The sequence below is a fragment of the Hemiscyllium ocellatum genome, chromosome 35 (genome assembly GCF_020745735.1).
Source record: "Hemiscyllium ocellatum isolate sHemOce1 chromosome 35, sHemOce1.pat.X.cur, whole genome shotgun sequence".
Classification (NCBI taxonomy): Eukaryota; Metazoa; Chordata; class Chondrichthyes; order Orectolobiformes; family Hemiscylliidae; genus Hemiscyllium; species Hemiscyllium ocellatum.
The window spans coordinates 4,503,362-4,524,959 of NC_083435.1; the positions used below are offsets into that span (position 1 = coordinate 4,503,362).

Genomic DNA, 21,598 nt, shown 5'->3' on the forward strand with positions numbered 1-21,598 from the left:
TCAAGTAAATATATACTGTAATTATAAATGTAATAAGGTACCTTAGAATGCTACATACAATATAGAAAGAGATTTAATTATCATGTACAGAATGCAATATCAAAACTATTATCAATGTACTGTTATTTAATTTTATTCATTGATGGGATGTGGCCATCACTGGTTGGACTAGCATTTATTGCTCATAACTAATTGCTCTGGAGATGTTGGTGATGCTGAGCCACCTTCTTGAATAGTGCTAGCCCTTGCTGACTATCCCACCATTTAATAAAGTGCATGTTTGTGAAACTGCAGCTATTACAGCAGGAAAGATCTTTCCACATCACAGAATGATGTATATTGGGTCTGTCAATTTTTTTTTAAATCATCCATTCACATGAATGGGCATTTCTGGCTGGGCCTGCAGGTTTTGTCCATCCCTAAATGCCCAGCGCACAGTTAAGAATCAACTGCATTGCTGGAGACCTCACGTGTAGAATTAGACCAGGTAAGGGTGGCAGTTTCCTTCCCTAAAGGACATAGAGTCATTGAGCTGTACAGCAGGGAAACAGATCCAACCCATCCATACCGATTAGATATCCCAACCTTATCTAGTCCCATTTGCCATCACCCGGCCCATATCCCTCTAAACCCTCCCTATTCATATACCCATCCCATGCCTTTTAAATGTTGCAATTGCTCCAGTCTTCACCACATCCTCTGGCAGCTCATTCCATACACGCACCACCTCTGGGTGAAGATGTTATCCTTTAGGACTCATTTATATATTACCCCTCTCAACTGAAACCTATGCCCTTGAGTTCTGGACTCCCCCATTCTAGGGAAAAGACTTTGCCTGGTTACGCTACTATGCCTCATCAGGATTTTATAAACAGCTATAAGATCACCCCTCAGCCTCCGACGCTCCAGGGAAAACAGCCCCAGTCTGTTCAGCCTCTCCCTATAGCTCAAACCCTCCAACCCTGGCAACATCCTTGTAAATCTTTTCTGAACCCTTTCAAGTTTCATAACATCCTTCCAATTGGAAGGAGACAAGAATTATTCCAAGTATTATAAAAGTGGCCTAACCATTGTCCTGTACAGCCACAACATGACCTCCCAAGTCCTGTACTCAATACTCACCAATAAAGGAAAGCATACCAAATGCCTTCTTCACTATCCTATCTACCTGCGACTCAAAGAGCTATGAACCTGCACTCCAAGGTCTCTTTGTTCAGCAACACTCCTTAGGACCTTACCATTAAGTGTTCAAGTCCTGCTAAGATTTGTTTTCCCAAAATGGAGCACTTCACATTTATTTAAATTAAACTCCATCTGCCACTTCTCAGTCAGGAGTCATCAGCATGACTGCCTGACATCAGCATGAGAAACAGTATGTGATCATAAGCAAGCAATTCTTAATTCCAGCTAACCAGTCTCCCATTGTCGAATGCCTTACTGAAGTCCATATAGATCCCATCCACCGCTCTTCCCTCGTCAATCCTGTTTGTTACTTCTTCAAAAACCTCAATCAAGTTTGTGAGACATGATTTCCCACGCACAAAGTCATGTTGACTATCCATAATCAGTCCTTGCCTTTCCAACCACATATGTATGTACATCATGTCCCTCAGGATTCCCTCCAATGACTTGCCCACCACCGAGGTCAGGCTCACTGGTCTATAGTTCCTTGGCTTGTCCTTACCACCCTTCATAAACAGTGGCACCACGTTAGCCGACCTCCAGTCTTCCAGCACCTCACCTGTGACTATCGATTATATAGGTATCTCAGCAAGGGGCCCAGCAATCACTTCCCTAGCTTCCCACAGAGTTCTCGGGTACACCTGATCAGGTGCTGGGGATATATCCACCTTTATGCGTTTGAAGACATCCAGCACTTCCTCCTCTGTAATATGGACATTTTGCAAGATGTCACCAGCTATTTCCCTTCAGTCTATATCTTCTGTGTCCTTTTCCACAGAAAATACTGATGCAAAAATACTTGTTTAGCACCCCCCCCCCCCCATTTTCTGCAACTCCACACATCAGGCCGCCTTACTGATCTTTGAGGGGCCCTATTCTCTCCCTAGTTATCCCTTTGTCCTTAATGTGTTTGTAAAAACCCTTTGGATTCTCCTTAACTCTATTTGCCAAAGTTATCTTACATCCCTGATTTCCTTCTTAAGTATACGCCTACTGGCTTTATACTCTAAGGATTCACTCGATCTATCCTGTCTGTACCTGACATATGCTTCCTTCTTTTTCTTAATCAAACCCTCAATTTCTTTAGTCATCCAGCGTTCCCTATACTTACCAGCCTTTCCTTTCACCCTAACAGGAATATACTGTCTCTGGATTCTCGTTATCCCATTTCTGAAGGCTTCCCATTTTCCAGCCGTCCCTTTACCTGCAAACATCTGCCCCCAATCAGCTTTTGAAAGTTCTTGCCTAATAGCATCAAAATTAGCCTTTCTCCAATTTATAACTTCAACTTTTAGATCTGGTCTATCCTTTTCCATTATTATTTTAAATCTAATAGAATTATGGTCACTGGCTCCAAAGTGCTCCCCCACTAACACCTCAGTCACCTGCACTGCCTTATTTCCCAAGAGTAGGTCAGGTTTTGCACCTTCTCTAGCAGGTACATCCACAAACTGAACCAGAAAATTTTCTTGTAGACACTTAAATTCCTCTCCGTCCATACCCTTAACCTATGGCAGTCCCAGTCTATGTTTAGAAAGTTAAACTCCCCTACTACAACCACCCTGTTATTCTTACAGATAGCTGAGATCTCCTGACAAATATGTTTCTCAATTTCCCTCTGACTATTAGGGGGTCTTTAATACATTCCCAATAAGGTAACCAACCCTTTCTTATTTCTCAGTTTCACCCAAATAACTTCCCTGGATGTATTTCCGGGAGTATCCTCCCTCAGCACAGCTGTAATGCTATCCCTTATCAAAAACACCACTCCCCCTCCTCTCTTGCCTCCCTTTCTATCCTTCCTGTATCCTGGAACATTAAGCTGCCAATCCTGTCCATCCCTGAGCCATGTTTCTGTAATTGCTATGATATCCCAGTCCCATGTTCCTAACCATGCCCTGAGTTCATCTGCCTTCCCTGTTAGGCCCTTTGCATTGAAATAAAGGCAGTTTAATTTATCAGTCAGACCTTGTTCTCTGCTTTGTCCCTGCCTGCCCTGACTGTTTGGCCCGATTATTTTCTCATCTCTTTCCTCACTATCTAAGGGTCCCAACCCCCACACACCACCCCCCCCCCCCCCGCCCTAACTAGTTTAAATCCTCCCAAGCAGCTCCAGCAAATCTCCCTGCCAGTATATTAGTCCCCTTCCAATTTAGGTGCAATTGTCCTTCTTGTACAGGTCACTCCTACCCCAGAACAGCTTCCAATGATCCAAAAATGTGCATCCTTCTCCCATACACCAGCACCTCAGCCATGCATTCATCTGTTCTATCCTCCTATTCCTACCCTCACTAGGACACAGGACCGGGAGTAATCCAGATATTACTACTCTCAAAGCCCTCCTTTTTAAACTTCTGCCTAACTCTCTGTATTCTCCATTCAGAATCTCAACCTTTTTCCTTCCTATGTCATTGGTTCCAATGTGTACTATGACCTCTTGCTAGCCCCTCTCCCCCTTGAGAACATTCTGCACCCTCTCTGAGACATCCTTGATCCTGGCACCAGCAACACACCATTCTGATTTTTCGCTGCTGGCCACAGAAAAATCTGTCTGTACCTCGGACTAGACAGTTCCCCAACACAATCCATCTCTTGGAACCCGACGTACCCTTAATTGCATTAGAGCCAATTTCAATACCAGAAACCTTGGCTGTTTATGCTATATTCCCTTGAGAATTCATACCCCCTACATTTGCCAAAACAGCATACTTGTTTGAAATGGGGATAGCCACAGAAGACTCCTGCACCACCTGCCGACCTCTCCTACCTTTCCAGGCGGTAAATCATCTATGTGCAACTTTTCTCCCTTCCTGTAATTGCCAACCATCACACCCCCTTGTTCTTGTAAATTCCTCATCCAACCATTCCACCCGTTGTGATAGGATTCTCAAAATTCGCAACCAATGGCATTTATTACAGATTTTTTTTTTATAAGATTAGTTACAGTGTGGAAACAGGCCCTTCAGTCCAACAAGTCTACACCGACGTGCAGAAGCACAACACACCCAGACCTGTTCCACTACATTTACCTCTTCACCTAACACTGCGGGCAATTTACCATGGCCAATTCACCTAACCTGCAGATTTTTGGATTGTGGGAGGAAACCCACGCAGACACAGGGAGAATGTGCAAACTGCACACAGAGAGTCGCCTGAGGCAGGAATTGAATCCAGGTCTCGGGCACTGTGAGGCAGCAGTGCTAACCACTGTGCCACAGTGCCGCCCATATAATCCTCAGTAACCTGTAAACTCTACCTAAACTCCCACAACCAACAAGAAGAGCATATCACTCTGCTAAGGGCCAGTTTTGCTTCTTCCAATCTACAGACCCAGAAAGTAGCACTGTCTTTTTCCTCTACAAAACACTGCTCCAAGCTAACTTAATACTTAAATCTCATAATTTTAAGTTTAATCAAGACACATTCCTCAATAAAACATATAATCAAGAAAGGGTTTTTCCAACAATTGACAATGGATTCATGGTCAGCATTTGACTCTTAAATCCAGATGTTTTTGTTGAGTTCAAATTTCACCATCTGCAAATTCAAATCTGGGTGCCCCCAGAACATTAGCTGAGTCTCAAATTAATAGTCCAGCCATAATACCATGCCATTGCCTACGTTAGCACTGAAAACTCTGCGCTACAAACAGAATGTGAACTGATTACCAGGAAATCCCATGTATTAGATCCAAATTTCAAAAGTCAGTATTTCAGTCTACACCATGGGTTTCAGCCCAAAGGCTACTGTTCAATTATCCCTGCACACACCCATCTTCAAATGTAATCTGAAATTATGGAAATATTCCTCCTCCTGGAAACAAGCAACTGAAAGCTGTTGACTAATGAAGTATTTGTCAATATTCAAACTCCAATCCCAAAATCATCTGTTTAAAATTATTACAGCAAGTAAATTAATCTATGCATAATTCTCTGTCACCACCATGAATGATCGCAATCGCAAAAAATGCTTATTTTGTCCAACCAGTTATCAAAAACCTTCAGACAAAAGACATAACTGGTTTTGTAGATTCGGTGCAGATATTAATGCTTTCAATACCCTTTTATTTGGCTGGAGTAAAATGCAAACATATAATATAAGCATCAGCTTTGGAAACTGGATAAAGCGCTATTAACATTTGTTCAAACCCACTGACTGTATGCAGAGTTGACTGCAAACAACTGTGATGTCCCAACGTAGAAACAGACGTTCTCACCTCGTCCTTTCACTCCTACCCTCTACCACTGCTATAATCATACACACTATCACACCTAGCTACTGCTGAAAAATGTGTTGCTGGAAAAGCGCAGCAGGTCAGGCAGCATCCAAGGATCAGGAGAATCGACGTTTCGTGCATAAGCCCTTCTTCAGGATTCCTGCTCCTTGGATGCTGCCTGACCTGCTGCGCTTTTCCAGCAACACATTTTTCAGCTCTGATCTCCAGCATCTGCAGACCTCACATTCTCCACACCGAGCTACTATCTGTCCTGGAGAAGGGTCACGGATTCGAAGTGTTAACTCTGCGTTTTCTCCAAGCTGTTGCCAGACCCTGCTGAGTTTCTCCAGCAATGTCTTTCTTGTTTCAGTCTTCAGCATCCTCAGTCCTTGGTTTCAACCTGCTGTTTAAAAAAAAGCCACATTGACTGATCTTAACTGGATGACGTACGTTGAAAAGTGAATTTCAAGCTATTCAAATCCCGAGTCGTTAGATATTTCAAGTAGTTCAACCCTACAAAAAACTCAAGTGCAAAGTTTAATCTTCGGATCTATTTAACTTGAAATCAAGTAGAAAATCTTAGGACACAAAAATCCTGTTTAAAAATCAGCAAAGAATGTTGAAGGGTGGCTGAAAGCAAATCATGCGGTCGAAACCTCTGATTGTCACGATGGTATCAATACGGCGAGAGGTGACTTTGGAAGCTACACCGGGAACGGGAAGAGGTGCAGAATTGGAGTGAGCTCCCGGGGAGAATGGGTGTTAACACTCGAAGGACAAGGGGCGTTTTTGTCTGAGGGGGCGGGACGATGAGTGGGCGGGCCAAAAGGACAGCGGCAACTGCGGCTGCGCGAGGAATGGCTCGACGGCGTCCGCTTTTCACCTACATAAAATGGCCGCTAGCGCCGCTCCCGCTCATTGTTGCGACGCTGGTGCCGCAGCAGCTGCTGTTGGTGTCGCTTATGGCGGAAGCTGTTGCCCCTGTGCAGGTGGATCACTCGTCACCGACAATGACCGCTACCCCGGTTGGCGCGCCCCTTTCCGCGACCACCGACATGGCGCCGCCTCCTCACCCCGCCGTGGCCACCAAGCGGAAAAGCGCTTACCGTCCGCAGAAAGCGGCCACCGTCGCCACGGTGGCTGAGCGCATCCTGGAGGCGGTGGCTGTCACCAAAGACCGCCAGGGTCCCGCGACTTTGGCTACAATGATGAGGAAGACCATCTCGGCCGCCAACTACGACGTGGAGGGGTGCGGCCCCCGGCCCAGCCAGTCCACCGTGAGGAAGCCGCCCAGTAAAAACCCGTCGGCGCATGCCGGGGCCCCCGGTTCCCTCCACATGGTTAAGGAGCGGGAGGTGGAGAAGAGTTCAGCCCGGAAAAAGTCCGGAGTCAGGAGGCGATCTCCGAAAAGGGCTACGGCGTCGGCCAAAATGTTGCGTCGTAGCCCCAAGGCGTCGAAAACTCTTAAAAGGCTGACGTCCAAGCCGAAGAAAAACACCGCTCGCCGGCCGGCCACAAGCAGGTCCACCGGACGGAAGCAGAGAAGGTTGAGCCAGTAGCCCAAGGACGGACGGAGAAAGGCTCTTCTCAGAACCTCTTAAAACATTTCCACAAAAGAAGCTAACGGACCTTAATTGCATCTAGTTATTTTAAAAAAAAGTTGTTGTTAGTGCGTTGCGACGGAATTTACTAAGCATTTACCTAGAAAACTTTTTTTGTCGTGTTGAAACTAAACGGCCATAAAATAAAACTGCTGTTCCTTAACTTTGTTGTGGGACTTGTGTACTTTCTTCTAATCCAGTGAATGAGTTCCTCCTCCCATCGGTGCGTCAGCTACGAGGTAACAGAAATGAGGATTAGTGATTAGACAAAGCTGGCAGTATACTTCCTTCCACAGCATCTTGATTATAATAAGACTAATGCCGAGATGAAAGTAATAAAGGTCTAGCTGTGGTTTTGATGAACACTTAGGTGTTTCCTTTGTTCCTGGTGGTGGAAATTGAATAAAGATTCGCGCACCTTGTGTCTTTCACTGTGTCGCACACATGGGGGCTGGGGAAAAATAAGCACTACCGCAGTTAATTAAAAAAATTAACAGAGCGTCAGATACAGCGTCACTTCACTGTGAGAGCTAGCTCTAAGGGAGCTGGATCAGAGTCAAGGACTCTCCATTGTGAGATATACGAGGTTACTGCTGCACAGGAGGTGCACAAAAGCACCTAATTTGAAATTAGAAAAAAAGGTAAAAACAAAGTGTGAAACTCAGGAAAACGTCTGGACAAAATGTTGAATGTTACCAGACCTACTTGAGTTTCCCTAATATTTACACAACGCCAGTTTATAGTCACGACAGGTTTATTTATTATTCTGGAGCACTGCTCCTTCGTCAGGTGAGGAGAAGCGCTCCGAAAGCTTGTACTTGCAAATAATCCTGTTGGACTATAACCTGGTATTGTGTGTGTGTGTGTGTGTGTGTGTGTGTGTGTGTGTGTGTGTGTGTGTGTGTGTGTGTGTGTGTGTGTGTGTGTTTTTAAAACTTAGTCCGCCCCAGTCCATCACCGGTATCTCCAAATCATGTCCAATATTTACCACATCGCTGAGCGTAGACTTCAGCGAAAGATGCGTCAAGCATTATGTTCCCTCAAAGTTAGCCGAAATTCACCGCAAGGACAACGGCGAGATTCGGCTGCCGAGACCTGCTCTCCCACTGAGTCCCGTCAAGAGCGCCATCAGAAGACGGATGAGAGGGAAGCCTCGGTGGCGCGATTTTGAATCGTTCAAGTCAAAGGTTCCGTCATGCGCCATTTCTGATTGGCCCAGACCAACGAGCGAGCGAAAATCGTCAGAACGGTGATTATTTGAAAGGGAGCAATTGACCAATAGAAAAACGTCTCTCGCAGATTCCTCATTAGCATAGGCCCCCTATATAAATGTGGCAGGCGGACAGTGTCAGTTATTCTGAGTTTGTTGTGATTGGAAGTCATGCCTGAGTCGGCGGCTGCAGCAAAGAGCGCTGCGTCCCGAAAGGCATCGAAACAGTCGCTTAACAAAGTCAGCAAGAAGCCGCCCAAGAAGCGAAAGAAGACTCGCAAACAGAGCTATTCGACCTATGTGTACCGGGTGCTGACCCAGGTCCATCCTTCTACAAGAATTTCATCTAAGGCCATGAATGTCATGAACTCGTTCGTCATCGACATCTTTGAGCGCATCGCCTCCGAGGCTTCGCACCTGATTCACTACAACAAGCGCCAGACCATATCGGCCAGAGAAATTCAGAGCGCCGTCCGCCTAATGTTACCGGGCGAGCTAGCCAAGCACGCCGTGTCTGAAGGCACAAAAGCGGTCACCAAATACACCAGTTCCGCTTAGGTCGGCTAAACGAATGGTATCTCACTTGCAACAATACGGACATAAAAGGCTCTTTTAAGAGCCGCACACTGCTACCAACGGAGGGCTAAGATCAAAATGTTCGATAAACTTGTATCGCTTAGTTGGCTGAGACACTTTGGAAAGCTACATGAATTTATAAGTCAAACCTTTAATCACATTGTAAAAAGTTCAGCGCAACACCGAGATAGCTCAGCTCTGTGCCGTTGCCGCCTCCTCCGAGCATTTTCTATATACACCCTAATTCATCTCCACTAAATCTAAGTTGTAATTTGCCTTAACAGTTTCTATTGTATTACAGATGTCAAGATTGAAACGAGTAGATGCTTAAAATGTCTGCTTTTAAAAATAAATTTTACCTTTGAATTTTTCTTTGCAGCAACTGTTGTTCTTTTGTAGAATGATAAAAATATGGAAAGACGCCACTAGCTTCCAAAGGAAGTATCCAATTAGACCTATAGACAGCCCTTTTCTTCAGTCAGTTTTTTTTTGTCTACTTTTCAAGTCAATAACCAATCATCATTTTGAAAGTTACGATCAAACTTAGTTTAGTTGTCCTTTCACCTAGTTTTGTTCTCGAACATTAAAAAAAATTCAGACCTCTTTGCCAATTTTCTTAAAAGTCATTTTTAAATTCACTGTTTCCAAAAGGTTACACCAGACATGTCATCTTAAAATTATCCCACGGATGATCACTTGTTCAGTTCAAATGTACACATTTTGAAATTGTCGTTTTGATAATTATAGAGTCATAGAGAGATACAGCACGGAAACAGACCTTTCCGTCCAACTCGTCCATGCCAACTAGATATCCCAACCCAATCTAGTCCCAGCTGCCAGCACCCAGCCCATATCCCTCCAAACCCGTCCTAAACATGTACCCATCCAAATGCCTCTTAAATATTGCAATTGTACCAGCCTCCACCACATCCACTGGCAGCTCATTCCATACATGTACCACCCTCTGGGTGAAAACATTGACTCATAGGTCTCTTTTATATCTTTCCACTCTCACCCTAAAACTATGCTCTCTAGTTCTGGACTCCTCACCCCAGGGAAAAGACTTTGTCTATTTATCCTATGCCTCTCATGATATTATAAACCTCAATAAGGTCACCCCTCAGCCTCCTATGCTCCAGGGAAAACAGCCCTAACATATTCAACCTCTCCCTACAGCTTAAAAACTCCAACCCTGGCAACATCCTCGTAAATCTTTTCTGAACCCTTTCAAGTTTCACAACATCTTTCCGATATGAAGGAGTCCAGAATTGCACGCAATATTCCAACAGTGGCCTAACCAATGTCCTGTACAGCCGCAACATGACCTCCCAACTCCTGTACTCAATACTCTGATCAATAATCTACTTGCAACTCAAGGAGCTATGAACCTGCACTCCAAGGTTTCTTTGTTCAGCAACACTCCCTAGGACCTTACCATTAAGTGTATAAGTCCTGCTAAGATTTGCTTTCCCAAAATGCAGCACCTCACATTTATCTAAATTAAACTCCATCTGCCGCTTCTCAGCCCATTGGCCTATCTGGTCAAGATCCTGTTGTAATCTGAGGTAACCTTCTTCGCTGCCCACTACACCTCCAATTTTGGTGTCATCAGCAAACCTACTAATTATACCTCTTATGTTCACATCCAAATCATTCATGTAAATGACAAAAAGTAGAGGGCCCAGCACCGAACCTTGTGGCACTCCACTGGTCACAGGCCTCCGGTCTGAAAAACAACCCTCCACCACCACCACCCTCTGCCTTCTACCTTTGAGCCAGTTCTGTACCCAAATGGCTGTTTCTTCAATGAGATCTAATCTTGCTAATCAGTCTCCCATGGGGAACCTGGTCAAATGCCTTATTGAAGTCTGGACAGTTATTTTACAATGAGCACCGTAATGTTTTTATATGTACAAAATTATGTCACATATGGAATACAGCCTCCAGCTATCATGTATGGAACCATATCTCATGGATTCTAACTCAGTTCAAAAATGCAGAACCTGCCCCAGCCCCAACCCTATACACTTTCCAAGTGGTTCATTTGATAGTCAAATGTTTGCTGGAAGCTTTACTACCAATCAGGAATGGACCCGGACCATAGAACAAGCTGTCACCATAGTACAGAACAGGACCACACACCGCAAAAAAACGGCACTGAAAGCAAAAATGGCCAAACTAACACACAACGAAAAGGACACCACAACACACACCTGGGTTAAAAACCTCTCCCACAGACAGCTCACAGACACGGAAAGAACAATACTTGCCAAGGGACTTAACTACAACCACAGGGAGGCCAAGACAGCAGACTTTCTAGCAGCACTAGAATGCACACTCAGGAACAATGGATTGACAGAAGAGACACAACGAACAGTGAGACAAAGTATCGTATCTATGATAACAAGGAAAAGACAAACACACAACCTCAATGCCAAGGAGAAAGAAGCACTAAAATCACTAAGAAACGATAAGACCATAATCATACTACCAGCAGACAAAGGCAGAATGACGGTGATACTGAACAAATCAGATTACATTCAAAAAGCTGAACAACTACTTGCAGACTCCAACACCTACCAAAAGAGGGAGTTTGACCCCACTCCACAGCTCACCAATAGGATAAACAACACTCTGAGGAATCTACAAAAAAAACGGACAGATAACCAGGACTGACCTACAAAGAATGAAACCGGAAAGCAACAACACCCCCAGATTCTATGGACTACCTAAAGTACACAAACCAGACATCCCACTCAGACCCATAGTATCACTACCAGGAACACCATCACACAAACTGGCTAAAGAGCTACAACAGAAACTGAAACACTTGATCAGCGGATCCAGACACTCTATACAGTCAACACAAGAATTCTTGGACATCATCAGAAATATACACGTAGACAAGGAAGAAGCCATGGTCTCATTTGATGTAACGGCACTATTCACCTCTATTGACAAAACCCGAGCCAGAGAAATAATATCCAACCTGCTGGACATACCCAACAGACAACAGGACGCTGAGCCTATTAACAAAGACGGCATACTTAAACTACTGGACCTGTGCCTCAACACACTTCACATTCAACAACCAGATATATGAACAAATCAACGGCACACCCATGGGCTCACCGATCTCCGGACTGATAGCAGAAGCAGTAATGCAAAGGTTAGAAAAAACAGTTTTAACGCAATTACAACCCAAACTCTGGGTCAGATACGTGGACGACACCTTTGTAATCATTAAAAACACAGAAATAGAGAACACACACCGGATCATCAACGCCACACTCACAGGAATCCGATTCACGAGAGAGGAAGAAAAGGACAACCAGCTCCCATTCCTAGAAGTGATGGTACAGAGAACACCGAACGGAGAATTCACCACAAAGGTATACAGAAGAGCCACACACACAGACCAAGTCCTGAACTATGAAAGCAACCACCACAACACACACAAACGAAGTTGCATCAGGACATTATTCAAAAGGGCCACAACACATTGCAGCACACCAGAACTACAAAAAGAGGAAGAAGAACACCTATACAAGATACTCAACAAAAACGGATACCCACACAATTTCATTAACAGATGCCTCAGGGAAAGACAACGAAATGAGGACATGCCGCAACCCAAAGGACTGGCCACACTCCCATACATCAGGAGCATTTCTGAACTGACAGCCAGACTGCTGCGACCACTAGGACTCATAACAGCACACAAACCAACAGCCACTCTCAGACAACAACTCACCAGGACAAGGGACCCGATACCCAGCATGAGCAAAACCAACGTAGTGTACAAAATCCCATGGAAGGACTGCACAAAACACTACATAGGACAAACAGGAAGACAGCTAACGATCCACATCCATGAACACCAACTAGCCACGAAACGACACGACCAGCTATCCCTAGTAGCCATACACTCAGATGACAAACAACACAAATTCGATTGGGACAACACCACTATTATAGGGCAGGCCATACAGAGAACAGCCAGGGAATTCCTAGAGGCATGGCACTCATCCACGAATTCTATCAACAGACACATCGACCTAGACCCAATATACCGGCCACTGCAGCAGACAGCAACTGACAACTGGAAGAGGCAGATTCAAACCAGTATAAATGCCGGAGGAATCAGCACAGAAGCGCTTCACAGGAGGCTCCCAAGTACTGAAGATGTCACCTAGAAAGGGGACGAAACGTTTGCAATAAAAACTCCCAGCTCAGCGAGCAGAACCACAACAAGGAGAACCCGAGCTACAGATCTTCTCACAAACTTTGAGCTTTACTATCAATTAAACCTGCATGAAATTTGTTAATCTCTGGAAACTCTGGTGCATGGTTTCACCGAGATATCGCAGGATATTAAATTTGATTGAGATATGTTTACTTACCTCAAACATCGAGCAAATAGAATGATGAGCGAATGCTGGATTCTGTAATTGTTATTTGAAAATGGACAAAACTCCTCTGCCCTTGCCAATGATCTTATTAAGGCATTGTCACTGAAATAATAAAGAAATCTGAAAACAAACTGAATTTTTTTGTAAAAAATAAACTTTTCAATTGGTCATTCTGCTTTCAAGAAGGCAACGATAAAGCTCTGGTGGTAATGTTTGTGTGGCAATAAGAAACAGACTAACCTTATTTGGTGCTCTTGACTCTTGGAAATAATGCCATTTAAGATAAGAAATATCAAAGAGATACAATCAAATATAATGAGGGTAAAAATAAGTATTTGTAGAACTATTTGGTTGCATTTGTTAGTAACTGGTTTGGTGTTGTAATAAACATTTTTTAAATAAAAAGTTAACCAGCATCTTAAGTTTTACTTAACCCAGTCCTATCTACTTATGTTTCAATCACACCTCCTTCCATCTTCTCGGCTTCTTGAGGCCCACAACTCCACCTTCTTCCCATTCTCTAGATAAATAAGTTTCTTCTGAATTCCCTAATGTATATCTTGATGGCTATCTCATACTAGTTGACCTCTATCACATGAGAGAAGACACGCTCTTTTTATCTGTCTTTCAGAATTAAGTCCACTCCTCAGCTGCCTTTTTTGAGAAGAAAGAAAATCAAATTTGTCACCAATTTGCTTATATGTATACATACAAAAGCATTTTGTTCCCATCTTTGCAAGTTCTGCAACCTCTCCAATGACTATTTTGCTTTATCGGTAATACGGCAACCAGAATTTTTCATCATCAAGTGCTTCAGGATAGTTCAATTTGATATAGTTGAAAAATAACTTGTCTACTTTTCAAGTCTGTACTTAACCTTTTTTTCAAAGAAAGCTGGGTGTTTAGTTTGCATTATTTAATGGTCTTGATAACGAATGGCCTTTACTTATTTGTGCATTAGTACTCACAGATGACTTTGTTTTCTCTGTCTTGCACTGAATTGATTTTGAATAGCTCTATGAAATCTCTTCTCAGAATTCTGTTCACTAAGAATCGTCTCATCTCCAAACTATACTAGTGACCAAAATCCTCTGGCCCAGAATCATCATTTAGGATAGAGCTTTAAGCTAAATAGTGAGGCTGTGGGTGGGTTCAGTGGAAAATTATGGGAAACGTTTAAGAGGGAGGGTTGAGGTTATTAAAGTATCCTGAACAAGAACTTGGACAAAGAATATGGAAAGGGTTAGGAATCTAACTTCAGACACAACAAATAAAGGCACAACTGTTAGAAGGGGTATAATGGGATACACATCCTATAAGAAGGACTGGTGAATGGGCAGAAAGGGTCTGGTTGCCTTGTTAGTAAGAAATGGAATTAAACCCATTACAAGAAGTGATACAAAGTTTGAAGTTGCAGAATCTGTGGAGTAGAGGTGAAGAACCAAAAAAGGAGAAATGATTCCGATGGGTGTTGCGTACAGGCCTCCTAGCAGCAGTCAGGATGTGAGAAAGAAATAAATCAGGAGATAAAAAAAGGATAGAAACATACTATTACAAAAAAAGTGGGGGACTTCAATATGCAGGTGGGCTGGAAACTCCACCGTTAATCTCAAGAAAAGGAATTTGTAGAATGTGAGATTTGCTTTTAGAGCAGCTTGTAAAAAAACCCACTGCAGAACAGGCAATTCTGGATTTAGTATTGTGTAATTACTTCATTAGGGAGCTGAAAGTAAAGAAACTCCAGGGGACAATGACTATAATATGATGGAATTCACCCTGCAATTTAAGAAAGAGAAGCTGGAATCTGATGTAATGGCATTTGGGAGGTCATGTTGCGGCTGTACAGGATATTGGTTAGGTCATTGTTGGACTATTGTGAGGAATTCTGGTCTCCTTCCTATCGGAAAGATGTTGTGAAACTTGAAAGGGTTCAGAAAAGATTTTCAAGGATGTTGCCAGGGTTGGAGTATTTGAGTTATAGGGAAAGGCTGAACAGGCTGGGGTTATTTTCTCTGGAGTGTCGGAGGCTGAGGAGTGACCTTATAGAGATTTACAAAATTATGAGGGGCATGGATAGGGTAGATAAGCAAAGTCTTTCCCCTGGGGTCAGGGAGTCCAGAACTAGGTGACATAGGTTTAGGGTGAGAGGGGAAATATATAAAAGAGACCTAAAGGGCAACTTTTTCACACAGGGGATGGTATGTGTATGGAATGACCTGCCAGAGGAAGTGGTGGAGGCTAGTACAACTGCAATATGTAAGAGGCATTTGGATGGGTATATGATTAGGAAGGGTTTGGAGGGATATGGGTCGGGTGCTGGCAGGTAGGACAAGATTGGGTTGGGAATCTGGTCAGCATGGACGTGTTGGACCGAAGGGTCTGTTCCCATGCTGTACATCTCTATGACATGAGAGAGGAGTTGGACATAGTTGATCAGATGGGAGCCTACCAAGGAAGACAGTGGAGCAGCAATGGCAGGAGTTTATGGGGCTAAATTGGGGAGTGACAGCAGTAGATCATCCCAAGGAAGAAGAAACATACAAAGGGGAGGACAAGGCAACCATGCCTGACAAGGGGCTTCAAGTGCAGTATGAAAGCAAAAGAAAAAGCATACAATGTGGCGACTTTTAGTGGGAAGCCAGCAGTTTGGGAAACATTTAAAAACCAACAGACAACTAAAAAAAAGTGGGATAAAATAAAATATGAGAATAAGCTAGGATGACTGCAACCTTTTTTTGAAGATGCGGAGGTGTCAGTGCTGAACTGAGGTGGGCAAAGTCAGAAGTCACATAACACTAGATGATAGTCCACCAGGTTTATTTGAAATCACAAACTTTTAGAGAGCCACCCGTTTGTCATTTGTACTAACGGAGAAGTACACAGTCACCGAGTTTATAGGCAGAGAGATCAAAAGATTATACAAGTGGTGTGAGTGGAGTGTCACAAAATAAGTCTTTACAGGTGACCAAGAGTATTAGATGCTGAGTAAAGTGTCAACAGTTGAATAGCCAAAGAAAGGAATTACTTATAATTCGCTGATTATTCAGCAGTTTGGCACTTTATTCACCGTCAAACACTCGTGGAAAATACTGAGAGGCCTGATTAGAGTGAACACGGAGATGTTCCAGACCTAAGAAACTAAGACCCATGAGCACAATTTCAGTGTGAGAGGACGACTCTTAAGAACTGAGACCAGGAGGAATTTCGTCAGCCAGAGGATGATTAATCTGTGTAATTTATCACCATAAAGGGTTGTGGAGGAAAAGTCATTGAGTGTATGTAACATAAGTAGGCACTCGGTTGATAAGGGAATCGAAGGATTATGGGGTTTGAATTTGCAACGTATTATTTTTATTTCTGATCGGGGGAGAAAGCCTTCTAATAAATCAAATAATTACAAATGCTGGAAATCTGAAAGAGAAACAGAAAATGTTGGATACTCTCAGCAGGTCTGGCAGTATCTGGAGAGGAGAACTGAGTTAATGTTTCGGGTCCGGTGACCCATCTTCAGAATTAGCCAAGTCCTAGATCTAGGTAAAAACAATGACTGCTCCTGATGAAGGGCTTTTGCCCGAAACGTCGATTTTCCTGCTCCTCGGATGCTGCCTGAACTGCTGTGCTCCTCCAGCACCACTAATCCCAAATCCTATTCCTGTCCCGCTGCAATAATCCCACAACCGTTGGCGCTGAATATGCAAATTGAGGATGAAAAGGAGACTGTTTCCCATTCGCTAAACATTTGGAAAGTTTTCAGCTTTCCTCGACCAATCCGAAACAATGGTGGCTAGATTAGCCAATGAGAAAGGTCCGCTTTTGCATTCCACCGAATGGTATAAAAAGGGAGTGGGCCACGCTGCTGTTCCATCGAAGGTTCTGATACAACGTTAGCGAGTTTTTAGTAAAGTGAAGAATGTCCGGTCGTGGTAAAACCGGAGGAAAAGGTCGGGCTAAGGCTAAGACCCGTTCGTCCCGAGCTGGCCTACAGTTCCCGGTGGGTCGAATCCACCGCCTGCTGCGTAAGGGGCATTATGCCGAGCGAGTTGGGGCTGGTGCCCCCGTTTATCTAGCTGCAGTTCTCGAGTACCTGACTGCAGAGATCCTCGAGTTGGCGGGCAACGCGGCCCGGGACAATAAGAAGAGCCGCATCATTCCCCGCCACCTGCAGCTCGCCATCCGCAACGACGAGGAGCTCAACAAGCTGCTGGGAGGGGTCACCATCGCCCAGGGCGGCGTTCTGCCCAACATCCAGGCCGTGCTGCTGCCCAAGAAAACCGGGCACCCCAGCAAGGTCTACGCCTGAAGGGTGAGATCTGAGGAACGAACGCAACAACGAAATAAAACCAAAGGCTCTTTTCAGAGCCGCTCAACTCCTCCTAAAGAGTTTAACCAGACTGTCGATTCGAAATGTAATATTGAATAAATTGATGCGGTGATTACTCTTCCATTTTCTCTCTGGGAAATAATTTTATCAATTTAGTGTTGATATGATTTCTAGGAATGGGTTGAAAATAACGGCAATAAATTAAACGTCTGACTGAATATTTAGCAAGCAATGTGAAGAACAGGAGCACAGTTTTTGAGACCAAAGATACCAACGGTGTATGTCACTTCGATGCAGTCTCCGCTCTGAATATTCCATATTTTTTTACTTTTGCTGTGTTATACAAATTAAGCTTAAATGAATGCTTCGAGGAAATGGGGTATGTTGTGTGATGGGGCTTAGAAGTTAAGATTGGAAGCGTTACTGAGCATCTTCTGTGAGTGGACTTTGGGGCATGTGTTCACTGTCCTACTTTTGCCCGACTGACACTTGGTTCAGGCTGATGTTAAGAGTCAGGGAACATTTGGAGGCGGCAGTGACCAAAGAGGCCGCGGAAAACAAAGCGGTAATGTGATTTTAGTTTTAATTCACCTATTCAATATCTTGCCCCTTGTGAAGCAATCATTTTCCCCTCCTCCCAGTACCCTTTTCTATTTAACCCTATATAAACGCATGAACTGTTAAATTCTGGGATAATTTTGATCTTAAAAAATGCATTGGTCTGCACTCTTGACTATTAAAATGTAAGCGAATTGTTCTGACAGTTGAAGTCTCATTTGCAATGTCCCAAATTCATTTACACGCAAGTTTATAATTCTATTCGGGCACTCGCTTTCGTAAGTTTTTGTCTTCGGTTACTTTCAAATCTCTAAATTGATAGGGAGAGGGGCAGAAACTAGGTGGTGCAGGAGCGAGGATTTGGACGCTTCCTGATGTCTAATGGTATAAACTATAAAACTATTGTAAATAATCTGGAGTTGAACTTTACAAGCTTTAGTCACATGAGTGGGTTCCACGTGCCATTCAGGTTCTGAGGAACTTTTTGACTGCATTGGTTTAAATTTGAACTGGTGAAGGCCCTTGGAGCAATGGAAACACCTTTTGTGGCGATTTGCCAATACCACTGAAAAGTTATTTGATAGTCAAGTGTTTGCTGGAAGCTTTACTATCAATTAAACCTGCATAAAATTTGTTAATCTTCGGAAACTCTGGTGTATGGTTTCACCGAGATATCGCAGGATGTTTAATTTGATTGAGATGTTTACTTACCTCAAACATCGAACAAATAGAATGACGAGCAAATGCTGGATTCTGTAATTGTTATCTGAAAATGGCCAAGTCTCCCCTGCCCTTGCCCTTAATGCATTGTCACTGAAATAATAAAAAAAACTTGTTTGTTTTCAGATTTGTTAAAAAATAAACTTTTCAATTGGTCATTCTACTTTCAAGAAGTCAACGATAAAGCTCTGGTGGTATGTTTGTGTGGCAATAAGAAACAGACTAACCTTATTTAGTGCCCTTGACTCTTGGAAAAAATGTCATTTAAGGCAAGAAATTTCTTAGTTGTTGTCCTAATTAATCTCTATTTTGTCTAACGTTGTTCTCCTTCATTTTACGAAGTGCACAATTAAATCAAAACTTCTCACTAGCCTTGCCAGACCTTAAGCCTTTCACAGTAATACATATCAATATTGTTTCGGCACTACAATCTTTCACCAAAAGAACTCGTGGCTCTTAAAAGAGCCGTTGGTTTCGTTTGTCTGATGCACGTAACTAACAGGAAATTCATGCACGCTCCCCACGAATACGGCGAGCCAGGTGGATATCTTTGGGCATTATGGTGACCCGCTTGGCGTGGATCGCACACAAGTTCGTGTCTTCGAACAGGCCCACCAGATAAGCCTCGCTCGCCTCCTGCAGCGCCATGACGGCCGAGCTCTGGAAACGCAGATCCGTCTTGAAATCTTGGGCGATTTCTCGCACCAAGCGTTGAAAGGGCAACTTGCGGATGAGCAACTCGGTGGATTTCTGATAGCGGCGGATCTCCCGCAGAGCAACAGTGCCGGGTCGGTAGCGGTGCGGCTTCTTCACACCACCGGTCGCCGGAGCGCTCTTACGAGCAGCTTTCGTCGCCAGCTGCTTTCGAGGAGCTTTTCCCCCGGTGGATTTTCGCGCCGTTTGCTTAGTCCTAGCCATTTCCTTCCAGCTCCGAACACTTGGCCCTAACTCCAATTGCGGGAACCACAGCCTGACGGCTCCTTTTATAGGAACGGGGGTGCCGTCGCTACCTTCTCATTGGCTGAGAACTCGATGAAGCTCTATACCCCATTGGTGAGTTTTTCAATCCTTCCCCTCCTCCCCTCCCCCCCCGGCCCCGGCACAAAACCGAAAAAGAGCGGGAAAAAAAGCGCTCACAAATTAAAATGACACGGTTTCTAACACAGGGGCCGGCTCAACAATCAGAGACTGTTTACTTTAAATCCAAACCATGACACGCTGGCAACCGAAACACGGCCTGACCGACCGCACCACTCAAACGGGCGGATATATCGCTGGAAATGTGGAGGACAAAGATATGCTTAACAATATACAACAAACTCGTGCAATCTACAAAGTTAAAAATCACACAACACCAGGTTCTAGTCCAACAGGTTTAATTGGAAGCACTAGCTTTCGGAGCGACGCTCCTTCATCAGGTGGTTGAAGAAGGGTCTGATGAACAATCACCTGATGAAGGAGCGACGCTCCGAAAGCTAGTGCTTCCAATTAAACCTGTTGGACTATAACCTGGTGTTGTGTGATTTTTAAACTTTATAACACCCCAGTCCAACACCGGCATCTCCAAATCATGTGAAATGTATTTCACTTGCGGCAACTTTAGCAATGACAGTGAGTCTTCGGTATCCACAACTTAGTTTACGTGAAATGGAAATCGATTACAAAAACCAAAATTTAAACATAAGCAAAAAATAAAACGCGGTAAAATTGAGACTAAATGAAGGACTAACACTCCACTCAAAATTGCAAATATACTCCTGGAAACGTGGAGCATAAAAATGCAGCTACTAGTATACAATAAAAGTGTAGGAGAAACTGAGGACTGCATATGTTGTAGATCAGAGCTGAAAAATATGTTTCCTGAAGAAGGGCTTATGCCCGAAACATCGATCATCCTGCTCCTCGAATAAACGTATGTTTATTTCACTTGTGACAACCAGGACGATGACAGCGAAACATCAGGAGCCACAATCTTCTTTAAATTAATGAAAGGTACATCGATTACAAATCCAATCAATTTAAACATATAATACAAAACGCAGGTAAAACTGCGACTAAACGAAACTGGACTGCACGCCGTGAATTGTCTGCTGAAAAAGTGAAATACAAAGTACAATAACAATATTTTTTAAAAATTGTTTATTTCTCTTGCGGTAGCCAGGACGGTGACAACCAGCCATTAGAAACAATCTATTTTAAATTAATAGTACAATTACAAAACTATTAAACGTAAAAACAATGTAAAAACTAAACGCTGATAAAATTGACTGTAAGCAGCGAGGCAGTGGACGATCAAAATTCAAACCGTCCGGGTAAAGTTTTTTTTTAAATTTCTTCCCTAAATGAGCAATAGTTCCTTTTGGATACTGTTGGGTGGCTCTGAAAAGAGCCTTTGGGCTAACAGTTTTACTCTTAAACATTGTCTAGCAAGACACTTCATTTGCAACTGGTGTACTTGGTGACCGCTTTGGTACCCTCGGAGACAGCGTGTTTGGCCAGCTCACCGGGGAGCAGCAGGCGGACTGTGGTCTGTATCTCTCGGGAGGAGATAGTCTGCCGCTTACTGTAGCGGATGAGGCGGGAAGCCTCGCAGGCGATTCGCTCGAAAATGTCGTTGACAAACGAATTGACGACACTCATAGCGGAAGACGAAATGCCGGTGTCAGGGTGGACCTGCTTCAGTACCTTGTAGATATAAATGCTGTAGCTCTCTTTCCGGCTCTTCCTGCGCTTTTTCTCGCCTTTGACGCGTTTCTTGGTTGCCGCTTTCTTGGGACCCTTCTTGGGCGCCATGCCCTTAGC

General features: G+C 43.8%; 4 protein-coding genes across 4 annotated transcripts; 2 read left to right on the forward strand and 2 right to left on the reverse strand.

The window, feature by feature from the left end:
* Positions 1-8,380: 8,380 nt before the first annotated feature.
* On the forward strand, positions 8,381-8,767 carry LOC132832924 (histone H2B type 1-F/J/L-like). Its single transcript, XM_060851166.1, has one exon. It carries the CDS (start codon positions 8,381-8,383, stop codon positions 8,765-8,767), a length of 387 nt encoding a protein of 128 aa, XP_060707149.1.
* An 8,340-nt stretch (positions 8,768-17,107) lies between these two features.
* Positions 17,108-17,497, forward strand: LOC132832925 (histone H2A-like). The gene has a single exon (XM_060851167.1). The coding sequence runs from the start codon at positions 17,108-17,110 to the stop codon at positions 17,495-17,497; it is 390 nt and encodes a 129-aa protein (XP_060707150.1).
* Positions 17,498-19,303: 1,806 nt separating this feature from the next.
* Positions 19,304-19,714, reverse strand: LOC132832874 (histone H3-like). The gene has a single exon (XM_060851076.1). It carries the CDS (start codon positions 19,712-19,714, stop codon positions 19,304-19,306), a length of 411 nt encoding a protein of 136 aa, XP_060707059.1.
* A 1,518-nt stretch (positions 19,715-21,232) lies between these two features.
* On the reverse strand, positions 21,233-21,598 carry LOC132832879 (histone H2B 5-like). Its single transcript, XM_060851080.1, has one exon. It carries the CDS (start codon positions 21,587-21,589, stop codon positions 21,233-21,235), a length of 357 nt encoding a protein of 118 aa, XP_060707063.1. The 5' UTR covers positions 21,590-21,598.